The following is a 19,925-nucleotide window of genomic DNA, read 5'->3' as shown; positions in this document are numbered from 1 at the left end:
CCTGCAGCGTAACTCTGCTGGTCCGACCATTTTCACCGTCGCTGGTAACTCTGCTTTCCAGTGACTTAACCTTATTCCCTTCTGGCCACAGCACTGACAGTATAAGCAGAAACATCTCCACTTGGCCGAAGACGATAGACTTCAGTTACGGTTGCAGAAGCAAAAGTTTGTTCTTCCTCCTCTTCTTCTTTCTCCTCTTCCTCTTGCATGAGGACATGACTCTAAGGCCATGACGTCCGACATGGTGCAGGAGGAAGTCGAAGAATCGGCCACTGTTCTTGAGCAACCTCAAGAAATTAGCCTTCGCAGGGACTTAGTTGATCTCGTCAATCTCCTCATCTCCTCCACCTACATTCTCCGGTGCTTCCAGTCCAAATGGCAACTCATTCGCCTCAAGCTCGAGCAGCTCAGCTCCTCCCTCGCTGCCGCCGACCACTCTTCGAACAGCTCCCGGATTCTGGACTTGCTGCAGTCGGTAGCTGCAACTGTGGGCGAGGCGCAGGGGTTGGTTGTCCGTTGCGCCGACGAGTCTTACAGCGGGGGGAAGCTTCTGCTCCGGAGCGACCTCGACGTGGTCGCTGCTAAGTTGGACCTCCACCTGAAGCGCCTCGAGGAGGTCTACGCCTCTGGGATTTTGACCATCGGCCGAGCCATCGTCCTGTCGCGGCCGGACGCCGGCGCCAGCCGCGAGGACATCCGGTTTTACGTGAAGGATCTTGTGTCCAGGCTCAAGATTGGGGATGTGGAGATGCGGCTGCGGGCGTTGAGCGCGCTCAATGAAGCTCTTCGCGAGGACGACAGGTACGCTAGGATTCTGTCCGTGGAGGTCGCCGACGGCGTGGCTTCCCTGGTCACCCTGCTTGAGTACTGCGGGAGAGGCGACATGCAAGAGGAGGCTGCCGAGGCGGTCGCTGCCGTGGCTCGCTTCGACTCGCACAAGTCTGCACTCGTCATGGCCGGAGCCGTCGCGCCGCTGATCCGCCTGTTGGAGACGTCGGGAATAAGAATGGTCGCTAAGGAGCGAGCGGCGAGCGCGCTGAAGATGCTGACGGAAAATTCCGACAACGCGTGGTCGGTCTCGGCCCACGGCGGCGTGCCGGCTCTCCTCAGCATCTGCAGCGACGACTCAAGTACCAGCGAGCTGGTGCGTTCGGCCTGCGGCGTGCTGCGGAGCATCAGCGGCGTGGAGGAGATCAAGCGGTACATGGTGGAGCAGGGCGCCGTGGCGGCCTTCATAAAGCTTGCCGGGGCGAGCGACGAAGTGGCGCAAGTGCAAGGCATAGAGCTTTTGCTCGCCGTCTCCTGCCACGGCGAGCAGAGCACGTCGGCCAGAGATGGCATGCTCGGGGCGCTGGTTCGGGTTCTCGACGCCGGCTCACCCAAGGCGAAGGAGGTGGCGCTGCGGGCGATTGAGAACCTCTGCATCACCTCGCCGAGCGTAGCGGTGGCAGACCACCTGGTTGTCTCCGGCTTCCTCGACCGCGCTCTGATCTTACTGCGGGGCGGCGAGGTCAGCGTTCAGGAGGCGGCACTGAAGGCCGTGTCGCGCCTGGGGAGCGCGTCGGAGGCAGTGAAGCGGGCGATGGGGGACGCGGGGTTCATCCCGGAGCTAGTGCGACTCCTCGAGGCGCGGTCGTTTCAAGTGCGCGAGATGGCGGCGGAGGCCCTCGCCGGCGTACTGTCGGTTCACAAGAACGGGAAACGTTTTGTGAAAGAGGAAGAGAACCTGAACCGGCTGCTCCGGCTGCTGAACCCGGAGGAAAAGTCGGCCACCAAACGGTTCCTGGTGGCGGCGCTCGTGACGCTTACCGATCACGGCACCACCGTTCGGCGCAGGATCGCGGCGTCGGGCTGCGTCGAGCACCTGGAGAAGCTGGCGGAGACGGACGTGGCGGAGGCCAAGAAACTCATCAAGAAGTTGTCGTCGGCCAACAGATTCACAGCCATCTTCGCCGGAATTTGGAGCTCCTGAATTCTAACTCTTCTCCATCTTCCTAACTCCAAACTCAGCTTTCAAATCTCGAAGAACATCAATTCTTTGTGTAAATATTCCATCCTTGAATCAAGAAAGAAAGAAAGATGCTTCCAAACATCTTTCACAAACACAATATCCATTTCTTGAATGTAATTAACTAACGATCCAATTCCAAAGATGAATATTGAGTAAGAAATTGCAGGAAATGGAGATTGGGATTGTTGAGCGAAGGAGGTTGGGGACAGGGTTCACGTGGGCAGTTCCACCACATGCAGCTCACTTGCTGACCATGCAAATCCAAAGCAACTGACAAATTTAATGTTGTCGTTTTGGATTTTCCCCTCATTATTAAAAATTATTTTCTGTCCAATTAATTAATTTTCTCCCTGAGGGACTCGCTGTCAATGAAATTTTCATGTCCAGGATCATGTGATCAGCATCCAGCATTCATTAATTCAAGGTTAATTATATGAGTGAAAAATAAAATGTCCTACGTAAAACTACATATTGCATGATTGTACCAAAAATGTTTGCATGAAAATAAAATATTTCTAATGCTTATCCATGAGTCCATGACCTCGCTCAGTCGTACAAATCCAATTTGCCCTAATTAGCTTGCCTACCCTAATACACATGATTTGCACCCTTAATTGACCCACAACCCATTACCCCATTCAATTTGATTGGTCAATCTAGTGGACAAGCTCAATTAGTTTGGTCCACTTGGCTAGGTTCCTTCCTCGTCCGATTTATTCATTTCAATCGGTTTGCTTGATCTTCATCTCCCTATCCACTAACTTACATGGGCATATTTCGTATGTTATATTATTAATTCTTATTATTTAGTTTTTACGGTTATTCCTACTTCTTTTATTAATATTGTTGCTTTTGACTGAAGCGTTAGAGGATTTACGTCAGGGATTTCTTCCCTGATTCTCATTCTAACATTTCCGTATAATTTCTATGTGTGTGCGCAGACTTGTGGGTATTATCGGCGACCTTTCCTTCAACCCCACCCTGCTCCGTTGTAAGGCGGAAAAGCATACAACGCCCCTGCAAGCTATAGATCTATGTCATCTTTTCGTCAACATGCTTACCCTCATCACCGACTCTCCCATTCGACTCGGCTTCTGGACAGGATCAAATTTGACGGCGTTTGTGAGAATCTCCTCCACCTGATCTGGAACGTAAATGATTCTGTCTAAAAACTGAAGAGATAACACACTGGATAGATGACAGCGAGGTTGACTAAATGAAGACTTTAGATGGGAGTAGGGGCTACGAACGAGAACAAAAATCCTTCCTGCTCACACTAGAGAGAGCAGACAAACGTCAGTGCCCCAAAACCAAGAAAGACGAGATATCTGGTGAAGGCCCTCTGACACTCAAATCATTGTGATGCCACAGTGGGAAATTGAACAGTAGCTATGTAGCGGAGAGTGTCAAGGCGTATCAAAGCGTAAGTGTCTCAAAAAGTGTCTTTAAGCGTATATTGCTATCGGAGAAGACCCTGTTTTATATACCACTTCTCATAACCTCTGCAATCATAAGGTGGCAGAGAATGTCAGGTGTCAGAGTTTGTCAAGTAAAGGAATATGTATCCTGGGAGGCATATAGTCACCTTCCGAGGAATCTTCCGTTACCCGTGTGCAACCTTTTTGTAGCTGAGACCATTAATGAGGCAGTTGAAGGAATATCCTATCATAAAGTATCAGCTAATAGAAAGTGTAGGACTACCTTCGAGGAAGGTTCTATTGAATGCTTGCATAATAACAAAAGAACATTATCTAACAAGCGGTTGTTATTCTCTGACAAGTTGCTGCGATTCTCTAGCAATGTGGTCCCCGAAGATATCCCGGGCGGATGTTTGGCTGACCAGATGCATATATATAAGAGCAGAATATTGAGTATGGTATGACGGACAACCCTTAAGACTGCTTCGCTTTGGATTGTGTAATGTTGAAGATCTGATTATGAAGTAATGGGAAGCCAAGTCCCCTAGGTTCGGACGATTCTTAAAACTGATCGACCATAGGTAGGAATACTTGTTTTCGAACAATGGAGAACTGAGCCCCTGAGGAGGCCAACCAGTAATTTTAGTCGATCATCCTTGTATTGGGAGGCATGTTCCTGTAGTGATATTTGAGCTCTAGAAATTCAGTCAGGTTTCTTCTAAGATTTACCTTGTATATTTACTTAGCAAAGATAAACTAGTTGTTTTTCCAGCCACCCATGTATAGAAGGACGAGAAAATTAACAATGAAGACCCCTATGTTTTGACCGATTGCCAGATTATCCCATTCTATACTAGGCACTCTGAGCGGGATGATAGGCCCCCAGGTCTTGCTTGAATAGTACACCCAGCCGCCCTTGTGGTCGGTCGGAACTCTCTTGAATCCGGACGGATAATGGATAGTCGGGTATATACTAGGCACATTACGATATGCAGGGAGTGCTAGGTCCCTTTAGTTCGACCAGCCTATTTTCCGAGCGTCCTTGTATCGAGGGCCTTAGTGCTAGGCAAGGAACCAAGCCTTATTGTGAGTGGCCCCTTAACAGCCACCTCATCCTGACTTTGACAGTCACGTCCTCCTAACTTTAACTATCACGTCATACCTGGGTCCGTTCGTAACAACCCATATCACTAGCCTCCTTTTCAAATCTTGTCGAAAGAGTCTTGGGTGCCTACTAACTGGACTCAAGTCTTGTGTGTGTCCGATCATCTCCTTTATTGGTTTTACCAAGTAAATATATCTTCGCCCTAATCTTTAAACCAGGCTTATGCTCTCCTTTTATGCAACACTTACTCGTATTTTTTGAAAGAATGCTTAATTGATATGTGCAATGGTGTACTACTGATACGCGAGAAGACACTCTTCAACGTAATGATTTGGTTGTCTCATCCATTATAAATACTCATTTATGGGTAAGTGTCATATGTCCCACTAACACATTCTTAAAGCGACAGTTGATAGTCGTATTTTTTGAAAGAATGCTTAATTGATATGTGCAATGGTGTACTACTGATACGCAGGAAGGCGCTCTTCAACGTAATGATTTGGTTGTCTCATCCATTATTGATCTTGTCCGAAAGTTAATGAGATGGATATTGAGGATGTGGTGCTCCCGCTGACCTCATGTGGACTTCGCTCAGACCTACAACACAACTGACGTCAGTGCCAAGCCAAGGAAGGGGTCCCCGGCGATGACCCTCTGATGCTCAAGTCAATCTCCGATGAAGAAGAAGAAACAGTAAGCGGAGTAATAAGAAGACTGTAGCGCAATAGTAAAATATCGCATACCTCCGTCGATGCTTGGAGCCCCTTTATATAGAGCTATTGTAGCGCGTGTGCACGCTTCCTAAGGTGGGCACGCGTCTCAAAGCTTTCCCTGAAAAGACCTGTCAGTAAAGTGTCCCTGACATAGTACCTTAACGGGCCGAGTATATCTCTGAAGTGACAGTAGAAGCTTTCGTTGTACGATCTTCTGTCTGACTATGCCGCCTGTCAGCGGCACTAGCTCCTAAAAAGATGTCAAAAGATATCCTGCTATGTCTGTTGCTCGGTCCAGTAGAATAGCCGCTCGGCCGAAAGTCCAACATCCGCATGTTATCTGATGCAGGGCTGAGCAGGATAGTCGCTCAGCCAAAAGTCCACTGTCTGTGTGTTGTTACTGGGTCGAGCGGGGTGGCCGGTCAGCTAGAAGTCCACTGTCCGTGTGCTGTTACTGGGTCAAGTGGGGTGGTCGTTCGGCCGGAAGTCCACTGTCCGCGCGCTCGGCTGATGTTGAGTCTGCTACTAGGCCTTGCTCGTCTTGGTTTCTGCGTGTCGTTCTCCCTTGAGCGTCGGCTGAATGCTCCCCATGTCGAAGTCGACGATGGGTCGGGGCCTTCTCCCCGCTCGGGGCACGTTTCACCGGACCGATCGATGCCTTCTACACATTAACCGCCTTGAGTTTGACCTCTTTTAACCTCCACTGTGGCAACAAGGTAGGGTCCCTCATCATCACCGCATCACAAGCCTCCCCCTCAAGTCTAGTCAAAAGAGGATGTAAGTCCGACTGATTGGATAATTGTCTGAGCAGATTTCCTCTCGATCGACCTTCATCACTGTGTAGTTTCTGGTGGAGAGACGACTCCACCCTGTCGATCGACTTGTTGAAATTTATCGTTTGGCTGTAGGTAAGCTCCCCCCATCTGATCGGCACGACGAAGGTTTGCACTTATGAAATCTTTTCGTGGGCTACCTTGGGCGAGTGCGAGCCATACTGATGTCACCCAGATTTCTGGAAAATCGTGCAAATCTCTGCGCATTAAGGCTGAGCACGCTTCCATGTCCTCATTAAATGTCGACCCGTGGTGAGGCACCACTTGTCACCCCCGTTGCCGTCGCATGTCTGACGTGATAAGCGTGATGTGACATTTGGCAATTTGAATTCAACGGTCCGATCTTCACCTAGGTTTCCGCAACCTAGATTTGATGGCTCCGGTTGGCCGAGCCTGGGGCTTATAAGCTTGCTGTGTCTCTGTTGGACCCCGTGGTAGTTTTGATGTGATCAACCAAGTTGGTTAGGTCCTGCGTTTTGTCTGATCTCTGTGTCTGAGTGTGCAGGAACTTAGGAGCACAGGAAGTCGAGCGGAAGACACAGCTGGCGAGAAGGACGGCACGGGAAGGGAGCCGACGGGCTCGGTCCGTCCGAAGGACGAGAGAGCTACGGAAGAGTACTCTGGTGGAGCGAGAAGAACGTGTGCGGCGTTCGAGGGACGAGAAGCCGGACGGAAGACTGCTCGAGGAGAAGGCCGGGAACTGGGTTCGGGTGAGCCCTATTCCGGATGACCACAATCACCCAAGGAGCCAAACCGGAGCAAGTCAACTGGGAGTTGACTTGTCAATGGTTCGGTCGACCGAACCTATTGATCGGTTGACCGAACCCTTCATTAACCGAAGTCAACCGCAGCAAACACGTCGAATGCCACGTCAGAAGCTGACCGTTGGTGAAGCTAATCGGTCGACCAAACATCCTGATCAGTCGACCAAACCGAAGCTAATCCAAAGATCAAGTCGAGCAGTTTGATCGGGCCAACTCAGCTGGAGACCGTTGGCCGATCGTTCGACCGAACAAAAGGATCGGTCGACCGAACCTAGCTCGATCCATAGAGACTGCACCTGGACGGAAAGCTGGGCAGGTACAGCAGGTTCAGTCGACCGAACCTGGGGATCAGTCGATCGATCCCTCTCGAGTCAAAACCTGATCCCGAAGATCAGGTCATCCGATAAACTCTAAAACCCCTATATAAAGGTGGGTCTCGGGCAGCTTTAAAGAACAACGAATTCATACGAAAAAGCAACTCTGTAATTTCTGTTTAAGCAACTAGTGAGCTTTCAAAGTGTAAAAGGCTTCTCCGCCTTCAGAGAAGGAGTTTTCTTACTGCGTCTTTCATCACCCTGGATTAACAACCCTCTTGATTGTAACCAGGTTAAAACTCTGAGTTTTATTTCTTTTCTGTTATTTTGTTTTGTTATTAAGTGTTGCTTTATTTTAAGAGTTGAAAATTTGAGGAGGGTTATTTTTAGTTTCAGGCAATTCACCCCCCTCTTGCCGGCCCCCGCTGCACCAACAAGTGGTATCAGAGCCTGATAGCCTCAGAAGGACTTACCGCCGTCTGAAGCACTAAGATCAAGACAATGGCCGGCGCGAACATTCATCCCCCGAAGTTCGACGGAGATTTCGCTACATGGAAGAGAAAAATGGAGGTATTCTTTAAAACAGACTTTGATATTTTAATTACTATGAAATATGATTTTGCAGCTCCTAAAGACAAAGAAGAAAACACGTGGAGCAAGAAGGAGCAAGCCGATTTCGTCGCCAACTCCTCAGTGTTCTGCCACCTCAGGAGGTAAGTCGGATCGGAAGCTACAACTCAGCGAAAGATCTCTGGGAGAATTTCTGGAGCTTCACGAAGGTACCTTTGAAGCGAAGCTGGTGCGGCGCGACATCCTCCGGACACAACTAACAAACCTCCGGATGAACAACGGCGAGAATGTAGCGCAACTCCAAGCGAGAATCAAGGAGCTGATAACGCAACTAACGAACCTTGGAGAAGAAGTAACCAACCAGGATTCCATCCGATACGCGCTCAATGCCTTCCCGAGGACTTCAGAATGGGCGTCCTTAGTAGATGCTTACTACATCTCTAAGGACTTTGAGGTAAGTAGTTTAGAAAACTTGTTTTCAACTTTCGAACTTCACGAGTCTCGACTTGCAGAAAAACTAGTAGAGAATTCGAACCTCAACGTTGCCCTACGAGCTGAAAAGGACGATCCCGACTCTAAAGCGTCAATCGACGAAAACGAAGCTGCGTTAATGGTAAGACATTTTAATAAGTTTTTTTAAATCTAACAAGTATAGATCGCAGTCAAGTAAATGTCATAAAAAAGGAAGGGCAGTCCGGTGCTACAATTGCAACGAAAAAGGCACATCAAGGATGATTGCCCAAAATTGAAGAGCAAATAGAAAGATAAGGAAAGAAGCAAGAAGCCAGCTCGACCAAAGCACAAAAATCTGAAGGCGACATGGGACGACTCTTCATCCTCTGAGTCAGAAGTCGAAGTATTCTCAAGATTAGCTCTACTAGCTAACCATCAGCCAGAAGAGGAGTCAAGCTCAGAGATGAGCATCGATGAAGGAGGAGGAACATCAGAAGAGGAAAGCTGCAGTGAAGGGGGAGCCTCACCAAGTCAGGTAAGTCAGGTACGAAATCTAACCCTGACTCAGTCTTTTCGCTTTATTAAATAGCTTTCTAAAGACTTACTCGATTTAGAAAAAGGAAATAAAGAATTGAAAATGAAATTAGCAAAAGCATGCCCACTTGAGATGTACGATAGTATAAAATCAGAAAATGATAAATTAAAATTAGAAATTGAAAAATTGAAATCTGATGCATACTTAAATAAATTTCCTAAATCAAAATTAAGAACTTATGGAAAATTAAATTGGTACATTAGAAAACACTAGGGTCAACTTAGAAAAGTGCCCAAAAATCAAGTTTTTGACTAACCCTGCAGGAAGGAACCTTTATTGGGTTCCAAAATCTTTGTTAGTTTAAATTTCACTTTTAGTTAAAAGCTTACAGTGAGAAAATTAAACATTGAAATTCTTTATGGAAGCTTTGTCTAAGAAAGTGGTTGTTGCTCCAATAACCAAGAAGGCATAGTGTCTCGCCACGACCTGGAAACTAAAATATTGAAAGAAAATATTTAATTAACTTTCTGAAAAAAGTATTAAAAACAAAAATTAAATAATTCTTTGAAAGTTTATCAAACATTTTTTTTCTTAGAAATTTTTCTTGAAAATTCTAACTTAAAATTTTTTTTGGTTAGAAATTAGATTTTTTTTATTAATTGACTTAGAATGATTTTTTTGGGAAATTGAGTTTAACTTGGAAAATTTTTTCAAACCTCATTCTTACTTAATTTTTTTTTAAAATTCAAATTTCTGCGAAATCATTTTTATTAAATAGAAATTTGTTCTAAAGTTAAAAATTTTTTCTAAAATATTTTTGAGTTCTCACCCCGTTTTTGCTGTGATCAAAGGGGGAGAGAAAAGTACAAGTTTAGGGGGAGTTAGGAAATTAAAATTTTAATATTTTTTTTCTCTAAACTGTGTTGCAATTTTATTTATTGCAGACTTATGCTATATTTGTTAGTTTAGTAATTTTCTTAAAATTACGTTTGTTTATTTTTAACCCTAACTTGAACTTGGGTTGATGCACATAAAAAAGGGGGAGATTGTTGGACCCCATGATAGTTTTGATGTGATCAACCAAGTTGGTTAGGTCCTGCGTTTTGTATGATCCCTATGTCTGAGTGTGCAGGAACTTAGGAGCACAAGAAGTCGAGTGGAAGACGTAGCTGGCGAGAAGGACGACACGGGAAGGGAGCCGACGGGCTCGGTGCGTCCGAAGGACGAGAGAGCTGCGGAAGAGTACTCCGGTGGAGCGAGAAGAACGTGCGCGACGTTCGAGGGATGAGAAATCGGATAGAAGACTGCTCGAGGAGAAGGCCGGGAACTGGGTTCGGGTGAGCCCTATTCCGGATGGCCACAATCACCCAAGGAGCCGAACTGGAGCAAGTCAACTGGGAGTTGACTTATCAACGGTTAGGTCGACCGAACCTATTGATCGGTCGACCGAACCCTTCATTAACCGAAGCCAACTGCAGCAGATGTAACGACCCAGATTTCCTCATTTTGAGCCCCAAAAATAATTCAAAAATATTTAAAAATGCTATAGAAAAATTCTAGAGTTTTTTAGAAATTTTTAGAGTATTTTTACGTAATTTTTGGATTTCGTTTGGTATTTTTACCAAGAGAAAGAAGTTTTAAAAAAATAATAATAAAAGTGTTAAAGCTGGGTTTTGAACCCAAGACCTCGGACCCGAACCAGTTCTTAACCGAACTCAGCCAACCAGCTGGTCTACGAGTATTTTGTTAATCAAGAAGGGAATAATATATATATAAGGTAGAAGTTAGTAATAGAGAATAAGAGGAAAAAAGGGTGCAGCGAGAATCGAACCTGCGATCTGTGGTTTCGAGCAAAACCCGCCTGACCGGCTGCGCCCGCGGACTATGTTACCTAAGAGGGAGAGAAAAATATTTAAGTTATAGTAATTGGAATCGAATTAAACCTAGTTATAAAGGGATTAGGTTTTCCCTTTCTCGCCGAAAACTCTCGTTCCTTTCTCCTCTTCCTCCCGACGCGAGCGGCGTTTCTGTGCTTGGGCGAAATCGAAGCCGAGTTAGGTTTTCTCCCTCCGGCAGCCGGCGAAGGTTTTCTTCCGGCGGACCTTGCTGGTTTCGAATCTCCCGTCGAAGAGAACGCACGGACACAAGGAGAATGCCGAAATCTCAAGCTTTACCCGAACCCTAGCAGCCTCTCCCTCTCGGCAGTAGGTCCAAGAAAGCATGGTAAGTTGCTTCTCACCTGCGGTAAGGGTAGTTCCGAATCCGATTTGATGCTTCCGTGTTCCTCTTGATTTTTTTGAAGCACGCTGTGGAGTTTGTTCTTGTGAAGCTTGCTGTCGTGATTTGAGGATTCTTGTTTCCTCCTTGAATTTTATTTTAAAGTATGCTGTAAGGAATAGGGTTTTTCGAAGTGTGCTACCATGTATAGAAAAAAAACCTCTAGATTGTTGGTGCAACCTTAGGTCAAGGTTGACCTAGTTGACCAGACTCGAGTTGACTTGACTCGAGTTGTGTTTTGATGTTTGACGAGTTATGTTTGACAATGTTTGACGTGAACAGAAAAGTTGTATCTTGATGTTTTACAAGGATACAAGCTTGGGAGATTGTGGGTGCAACCCGTGGTCAAGGTTGACCTGGTTGACCCGAGGTGAGTTGACTTGACTTGAAAAGTCCAAGCAGGGAGCTTGGCATGGGAAAAGTCCAAGCAGGGAGTTTGGCATGGTGAAAAGTCCAAGCAGGGAGTTTGGCATGGTGAAAAGTCCAAGCAGGGAGCTTGGCATGGGAAAAGTCCAAGTATGGAGACTTGGCACGGAGAAGTCCAAGTAAGGAAGCTTGGCACATGGGAAGTCGGAGAGGGCTCGGTAGCTCGTTCTCCGGACTGTGGTCAGAGAGAGCTCGGGAGCTCGTTCTCTCGACCGGATGGAAGTCGGAGAGGGCTCGGTAGCTCGTTCCCCGAACTGTGGTCAGAGAGGGCTCGGTAGCTCATTCTCTGGACTGGATGTGGAAAGTCCTGGTGAGTGAAGCTAGGCAGACGGATAAGTCCTGGTGAGTGAAGCCAGGCAGTGGGAAAGTCCTGGTGAGTGAAGCTAGGCAGTGGGAAAGTCCTGGTGAGTGAAGCCAGGCAGTTGTGAAAACCCTAGTGAGTGAAGCTAGGTGAAAGTCCTGGTGAGTGAAGCCAGGCAGTGGTGAAAACCCTAGTGAGTGAAGCGAGGGGAAAGTCCGGGTGGGTGAAGCCAGGCAGTTGGTGAAAGTCCTGGTGAGTGAAGCCAGGCAGTTGGGAAGTCCTGGTGAGTGAAGCTGGGCAAGGAAAAATCCAGATGGATCAAGGCTGATCGGACATCTGGTGTTGTGAAGGTCAAGAAGGTCAAGGGAGTGACTTGGCACGAAGAGAAAAGTCCAAGTGGGTCAAAGGGATTGACCGGACACTTGGTGGGGAGTCTTAGCAGGTCAAGGGAGTGACCGGATGCTAAGCATGATGTACCAACAGGTCAAGGTTGACCGGATGTTGGTTTGGAAGGCTTGGGACTTGGTTTGGGCAAAAACCAAGCTCTGGATCGATCAGTGGATCGATCCAGTGATACATTGGGTATCTGGATCGGTCTGGTGACCGATCAGTAACCAAACAGTAGCCTACTGAGTGTTATCTGATCGGTCTGCAGACCGATCAGGAAACAACGATCAGAAGGCAAGAAGTTCGGGAGAAAAAGGAAGGGACATGCATGCTGATCGGTCCCTGGACCGATCAGAGGAAGCTCTGATCGGTCCCCAGGACCGATCAGGGTCTTCCTGGACCGATCAGGACATAGCCTGATCGGTCCAGGCTTAGCCTGATCGGTCCCCAAGACCGATCAGGGACAGTGTGGACCGATCAGGTTGGAGCCTGATCGGTCCAGAACTATCCGTTGGCTCACAACGGTCTTCTGTCTTCTGCTGTCTTCTGGCTTCTTCTTCGCAGGTGGATGCAGGTATAAAAGAGGCTGAGGGCTTCTACAGAGGGACTACTTCTTCCTTCTTCTTCCTCCTCTGAACTGAGCTGCTGTTCTTCTGAAAGCTGTGCTCTTGAGCTTTGCTGAGCTCCGAAGCTTCGTGTGAGCTTCTTCGACTGAGTTGCTTGTTGGCATTCGTCCGTGAAGTTGGTGCTTCATCCGGGACTTCAGTCGACGAGAAGGCAAGCGAGTATTTGTACATTCATTGTGTATTTTGTTCTTGCTCTTCTTTGTATTTCCATATTGCTGTTGCAAGTTATTGTGGCGAGGTTTCTCCACCCACAAGGAGTATTTATTAGCCGGTTTTCCGGGGTCTCATCCACCGACGGATTGATAGGCTTCGTCCACCTTACGGACACGCCGAGGAGTAGGAGTATATCTCCGAACCTCGTTACATCAACGCGTGTTGAGGTTTGATTTCTCCGCTTTCGTTTCTATTATTTTTATTTCCGCTGCGCTAACCCTAATCGTAGGAAGAAACGAGCAATTTGGGGTCGGCTATTCACACCCCCCCTCACTAGCCGAGTACGACGATCCCAACAAGTGGTATCAGAGCAAGGTTGCTCTTCGACGGATCAACACCCGGGGGAGCACGAGCTACAGAATGGAGTTATTTGGAGAAGACGTCACAATTCCACCTTTCTACGATCGCGACGACTTCGCGTTTTGGAAGGTAAGAATGAAGTACTTTCTTATGACTAACCTAGAAAATTGGAGGTATGTGCAATTAGGTTTTACTCCTCCATTGGATAAAGAAGGAGAACTTTTGGAGAAGAAGAAGTGGACGAAGGAGCAAATCCACCAATCAACCATCAATGATGAGGTAACGAAAATCATTGAATTTTCTTTACCTAATGATGTTTTGTGTAGGATAGGTGGATATAACGATGCCAAGGAGTTGTGGAATAACTTGGCAAAGTTCCATGAGGAGAACTCCACTTCAAGTCATGAAGAGGAGTCAAGTGAGCCAAGAAGCTCACATCATGGAGGCATGGATTTAGAGGTTGAGGGCTACTCAACATCTAAGGAAGAAGAGGAGGAGAGTTCCTCTTCAAGATCGGAGCAAGAAGAAGAAGCTTCTATCTCCGGAAGGGATGAAGAAGAGAGCCCACATCCATCCTCAACCCTAGGTAACTCAAGCAATTTACTTTCAAGTAAATTACATATAATGTGCTTTGAGTGTAGGGAATATGGACATTACAAGAGTAAGTGTCCAAAGAGGATAAGGAAGACTCCACCGGCGCCAAAGGTCAAGGAAGCCGGAGTCCCGATACGCAAGGGCAAGGAGCACGTGGTGTGCTTCCAATGCAAGCAAAGGGGACACTATAGGAGTCAATGTCCGAGGGGGAGGCAACCTCACAAGGACAAGAGACCGAGCACATTGATAGGGGGAGCTAAGGCAAACCCTAAGGTACCTTTTAAGACACATTATTGCAATTCTAATAAGACACATGCTAGTAGTTTTATTGTAATTGCTAATAATGATAAGCATGTTAATTATAGGAATCAATATATGTGCTTAGGTGCTAAACATGTTAGCTTGAATAAGGACAACTCTAGAAATGTCAACCCTAGGATTAACTCATCTAAGGTTAAGGGAAACCTAGATAGGAATCCCAAAACTACTAGACATATGCCTAGGAGTACCTCTAAGAACAATGACAAATTAAAACTTGAGGTATTAGAAAAGGAGAATCAAGTCTTGAGGTCAAGACTTGACACTTTAGAAAAGACCCTTAGAAATTTAGAGAAGTCAACTCTAGGGTCTAAGGGTCAAAAACCCAAGTCCAAGGACATGAAAGGTTTGGGTCACAAACCTAAGTCCCAAGTGGTCAAGCCCACTTATCATAATGTTCCATTTGATTATGGAACAAGACCTAGGGCTAGGAAGACCATCACCAAGGTCACAAGGGGAGTCACCCCTAGAGTTGATCTTGATGAGTCCCAAATGACCAAGGCTTCAAAGCCTAGGAGGGTCATTAGAAGGGTTGCTAGGGAAGTCATCCCTAGTGAATACTTAGTGAACCCAATGAGCTCCAATAGGTATTGGGTTCCTAGGAGCGTGATTCCATCACACTAGATGGTTTAGGGTGTGCCAACCTTACTTGAATAGGTAGTTAACCTAATCATGGCAAAAGGTGGCACCTTAGGAATTTTCAAGGTCTAATCAAGCCTTGAAAATGAAAGTGAAAATTATTCCTAAGATAATTAGGATGTGCCAACCATATTTGAGGAATTTTTCTAGAGTCAATCTAGTTGGCACATAGTGATCTAAAAGTCTTGAGGATATGATTTTAGGTCTATTACACTTAGGAATATAGAATTTATGGCAAAATGATCAAAACTATCAAAAATGGCAATTAAGGCTAGAATTAGGTATCTTCTATACCTTTACATGTTATTTGCCATATATTGTTTGCCATATGCCATGTCATGACATCATATTTAATTTAGTATCATTTGAAATGTCATGATAATGCTTAGGTTATTTAGATGTCATGCCTTATTTAAGTTTCATACTTTATGTCATGACATCATGACATTGACACATGTTTTTACTTATGATATCATTATATGCCATGTCATCATCTTTTGCATTTAAAATCAATTAATTTGATTTAAGGACAAAAACACAATTTGATATGGAGATCAAATTGTTGTTTAGAAAATGTATGAGAACTTAGCCTAAGATGACCTAAACCCATATCTCACATCAAAATTGACTTGGATGTGTTTGATACACCTTAGATGTGTGTGAGATATTAGGATCATGAGTTAGGATCAAGGTGCATAGTTCTTGTACCTAGATGAGCCTAATTCGAAATGGGGGATCATAGGGAAAACTTGTGTACAAGTCATGTACATATAGTCCTGAGATTATGGTCCTAAATTAAAGGGTTTAAAATCATTTTAAAATTGATTTGAAAAACCTTGATGAAGCTTTTCTAGTGATAGCATTCATCATTGAACAAGTGATACAAAGAGTGATTAACTTTGAGCTATTTCAAAGACTTTTGAACTTTGTATCAAAATTTGAAAATGGAAGTTATTTTCATAGAAAACTATTTTTCCATGATAGTATATGTTATGAGGAATGTATCCTCAAAATTTTACAATTTTTAAAATTTTCTGTGATTTTCTAGAGGTTTCTGAATTTCTGGAGAAGAAAAATTCAGAAATCAGAAATCAGAGGTCGTGGACCGATCAGGAGGTTCCCTGATCGGTCCAGGTCTGTGTGGATCGGTCACTGGACCGATCCAGAAGGAGCCTGATCGGTCTGGTGACCGATCAGGGCGTGCCAAATTGCTGAAATTCGACTGGTTGTCTGAAATTTCAGCTCGGGAGTTGGTATTTTGAAGGTTTGAAACTCTCCAAGACATTGTTGGTGCAATGGTCAAGGGGGAGTTGACCTTTAGGGGGAATTTTACCTATTAGTCAAGGGGAGTTGACTTTTAGGGGGAGTTTTTACTCCTAAAGACTTGAGTGATATGAGATTATCACTAAGTTAATTGTTGATCTTAGAATCAAGGGGGAAATTAAGGGTTTCAATGAAAGGTATGAGACCTTCATTAGAAAGAAACTCTTGACCTTGATTCACTCTTTTTGATGTGTGTCAAAAAGGGGGAGAGTGTAGGTTTGGAGAGAATGTTCAAGGAAGAACATTAGAAAACCTAAGTTTGATTATGAGTTTTTGTCAAACATCAAAAAGGGGGAGATTGTTGGTGCAACCTTAGGTCAAGGTTGACCTGGTTGACCAGACTCGAGTTGACTTGACTCGAGTTGTGTTTTGATGTTTGACAAGTTATGTTTGACAATGTTTGACGTGAACAGAAAAGTTATATCTTGATGTTTTACAAGGATACAAGCTTGGGAGATTGTGGGTGCAACCCGTGGTCAAGGTTGACCTGGTTGACCCGAGGTGAGTTGACCTGACTCGAAAAGTCCAAGCAGGGAGCTTGGCATGGGAAAAGTCCAAGCAGGGAGTTTGGCATGGTGAAAAGTCCAAGCAGGGAGTTTGGCATGGTGAAAAGTCCAAGCAGGGAGCTTGGCACGGGAAAAGTCCAAGTATGGAGACTTGGCACGGAGAAGTCCAAGTAAGGAAGCTTGGCACATGGGAAGTCGGAGAGGGCTCGGTAGCTCGTTCTCCGGACTGTGGTCAGAGAGGGCTCGGGAGCTCGTTCTCTGGACCGAATGGAAGTCGGAGAGGGCTCGGTAGCTCGTTCCCCGAACTGTGGTCAGAGAGGGCTCGGTAGCTCGTTCTCTGGACCGGATGTGGAAAGTCCTGGTGAGTGAAGCCAGGCAGACGGATAAGTCCTGGTGAGTGAAGCCAGGCAGTGGGAAAGTCCTGGTGAGTGAAGCCAGGCAGTTGGAAAGTCCTGGTGAGTGAAGCCGGGCAGATTGGAAATCCTGGTGAGTGAAGCTAGGTGAAAGTCCCGGTGAGTGAAGCCAGGCAGTGGAAAGTCCTGGTGAGTGAAGCCAGGCAGACGGAAAAGTCCTGGTGAGTGAAGCCAGGCAGTTGGGAAGTCCTGGTGAGTGAAGCCGGGCAAGGAAAAATCCAGATGGATCAAGGCTGATCGGACATCTGGTGTTGTGAAGGTCAAGAAGGTCAAGGGAGTGACCGGATACTTGGCACGAAGAGAAAAGTCCAAGTGGGTCAAAGGGATTGACCGGACACTTGGTGGGGAGTCTTAGCAGGTCAAGGGAGTGACCGGATGCTAAGCATGATGTACCAACAGGTCAAGGTTGACCGGATGTTGGTTTGGAAGGCTTGGGACTTGGTTTGGGCAAAAACCAAGCTCTGGATCGATCAGTGGATCGATCCAGTGATACGGCTGATCGGTCCGGTGACCGATCGGTAACCAAACAGAAAGCTTCGGTGGATTATCTGATCGGTCTGCAGACCGATCAGGAAGCAAACAGAAGAGAAGAAGGAGAAAGGCTGATCGGTCCCCAGGAAGAGACGCAGCCACCTCTCTTACAGAGAGGTGGGATCGGTCCGGGGACCGATCAGACTGGGGCCTGATCGGTCCCCAGGACTGATCAGAGGTGCCCTGGACCGATCAGGCTTCAGCCTGATCGGTCCAGAACTATCCGTTGGCTCACAACGGTCTTCTGTCTTCTGGCTTCTTCTTCGCAGGTGGAGCAGGTATAAAAGAGGTTGAGGGCTTCTACAGAAGGAGGCTACTTCTTCCTTCTTCTTCCTCCTCTGAACTGAGCTGCTGTTCTTCTGAAAGCTGTGCTCTTGAGCTTTGCTGAGCTCCGAAGCTTCGTGTGAGCTTCTTCGACTGAGTTGCTTGTTGGCATTCGTCCGTGAAGTTGGTGCTTCATCCGGGACTTCAGTCGACGAGAAGGCAAGAGAGTATTTGTACATTCATTGTGTATTTTGTTCTTGCTCTTCTTTGTATTTCCATATTGCTGTTGCAAGCTATTGTGGCGAGGTTTCTCCACCCATAAGGAGTATTTATTAGTCGGTTTTCCGGGGTCTCATCCACCGACGGATTGATAGGCTTCGTCCACCTTACGGACACGCCGAGGAGTAGGAGTATATCTCCGAACCTCGTTACATCAACGCGTGTTGAGGTTTGATTTCTCCGCTTTCGTTTCTATTATTTTTATTTCCGCTGCGCTAACCCTAATCGTAGGAAGAAACGAGCAATTTGGGGTCGGCTATTCACACCCCCCCTCTCTAGCCGAGTACGACGATCCCAACATAGATGAGGATGCAGTAAAATGGTTTTGAGGCTATTAGAGCTTTAGAGGCGTATGAGTTGTTGTAGGTAAAACAAGGTTAGTTTTGTTACACCTTATGAGTTGTTGTAGGCTTATGAGTTGTTGTAGGTAAATGCTGTGAAGTTGTTGTTTTTTTTTTTTTTGGAATTCTAGTAGATTTCAGTAGCTTGCTAGACCTTTGGTTTAAAATGTAAACATGCTGTTTAGATTATTGTTCCATTTGTTCCTTAACATGCTGTAGTATTCCTGCTATTGTGTGCTGAAGCAGAGACATTGTTATGTTTTTTTTCATTGTTGTCGGGGCAATGAACCTGTGATGGTTTAGATTTTTGAGCATGTGGTTTAGGTTCTGATTTTCCAGCAAATTCTGTGTTGATTTCCTCTGCTACTTTAGCTTGGTTATTAATTCCTTTGTTGCCGTATATTTGCATTCTTGAATATAAGGCATGTGAGTTAGATTCTTTAGTTTTATGATTTAGCATGTTGTTGGACTTTCCTATTTGTTATTAGTTAAGCATGTGTAGTTTCTTTATTACTAGAAGAGCATGAGCAGTGTTGAATTGTAATGTTTCTCCTTGCTATTAGAATAACATGAACAGACTTGGGTTTGGTTTATCTTGAAGCTTGCTGCCATAAGACCAGATTTAGTTGTTTAGATTTGGGAATGAGAGCATGTAACATCCTAGTATTTGATTTTCTTCTTTGCTGCCATGTGTAGGAATAGGCCTTTTAACGAGCATGCAGTAGAATGATTTTGTGCTGTTAGCATTTCCATTGCTTGGTTTGATATAGATCCTTCCTTATTAGTTTTATGCATGCAGATTTCAAGTTTATGTAGCTCCAATAAGTAGGAACAACTATGTCAGTTCACGTTGCAGTTTTGGGTTTCCTTTGCATTATAACAAATCTGAACAGCTTTCATTTTAGCATGCTTAAAGATTTCAGAATTGTTTTCCTTTGTTTTAAATCTGTTGTAGCATGTTTGAAGAAGTTAGATATGCTTTCTTTTGATTTGTCTCTGATATAGCATGCTTATAGAAGTCAGATTTTCTTTCCTTTGATTTAATTCTGTTGTAGCATGCCTATATTCTTTTTAAGAGTTTAAGAAAAATATAAGAAAGATAAAGAAAAGAAAGAAAAAGGCCAAGGCCTTAAGTAGATCCCAAAGTCAAGACTTTAGGGATTTTGGCACACAAGGTGCTAAAGAAAATACCGAGGCATTATATAAAAGTATTAAAAGATAACAAGTATTTTACTTTTATCAGTGGCACTGTGCTGGACTCTCAGTTGTCCTTGGGTTGGGCTCCTATAGTCGTCCCTAGGTTTAGATAGCCTAGTAGTAACGGCTCGGCCGACGGTCGACGGTCGACGATCATAGGGTCGCCAAATGGACCGCCAAATGGGCCGCCGAATGGGTCGGGTCATTACAAAAGTAAAAGCACAGTTGCCGGGCCAAAGAGAAGTTGATTATTATTTTGAAGTATTATAAGTAT

General features: G+C 45.5%; 1 protein-coding gene across 1 annotated transcript; it reads left to right on the top strand.

Annotated features, from left to right (window-relative positions):
* The first annotated feature begins 229 nt into the window (after positions 1–229).
* On the top strand, positions 230–1,972 carry LOC122019150 (vacuolar protein 8-like). The gene has a single exon (XM_042576647.1). The coding sequence runs from the start codon at positions 230–232 to the stop codon at positions 1,970–1,972; it is 1,743 nt and encodes a 580-aa protein (XP_042432581.1).
* Positions 1,973–19,925: the final 17,953 nt, after the last annotated feature.

This window comes from Zingiber officinale, chromosome 9A (genome assembly GCF_018446385.1).
Source record: "Zingiber officinale cultivar Zhangliang chromosome 9A, Zo_v1.1, whole genome shotgun sequence".
NCBI lineage: Eukaryota > Viridiplantae > Streptophyta > Magnoliopsida > Zingiberales > Zingiberaceae > Zingiber > Zingiber officinale.
The sequence above is the reverse complement of the archived record's forward strand: the minus strand, read 5'-3'. Positions and strand labels throughout refer to the sequence as shown.

Coding starts and splice junctions, on each gene's coding strand:
- LOC122019150 (XM_042576647.1), top strand. CDS start 230: ATGACGTCCGACATGGTGCAGGAGGAAGTCGAAGAATCGGCCACTGTT.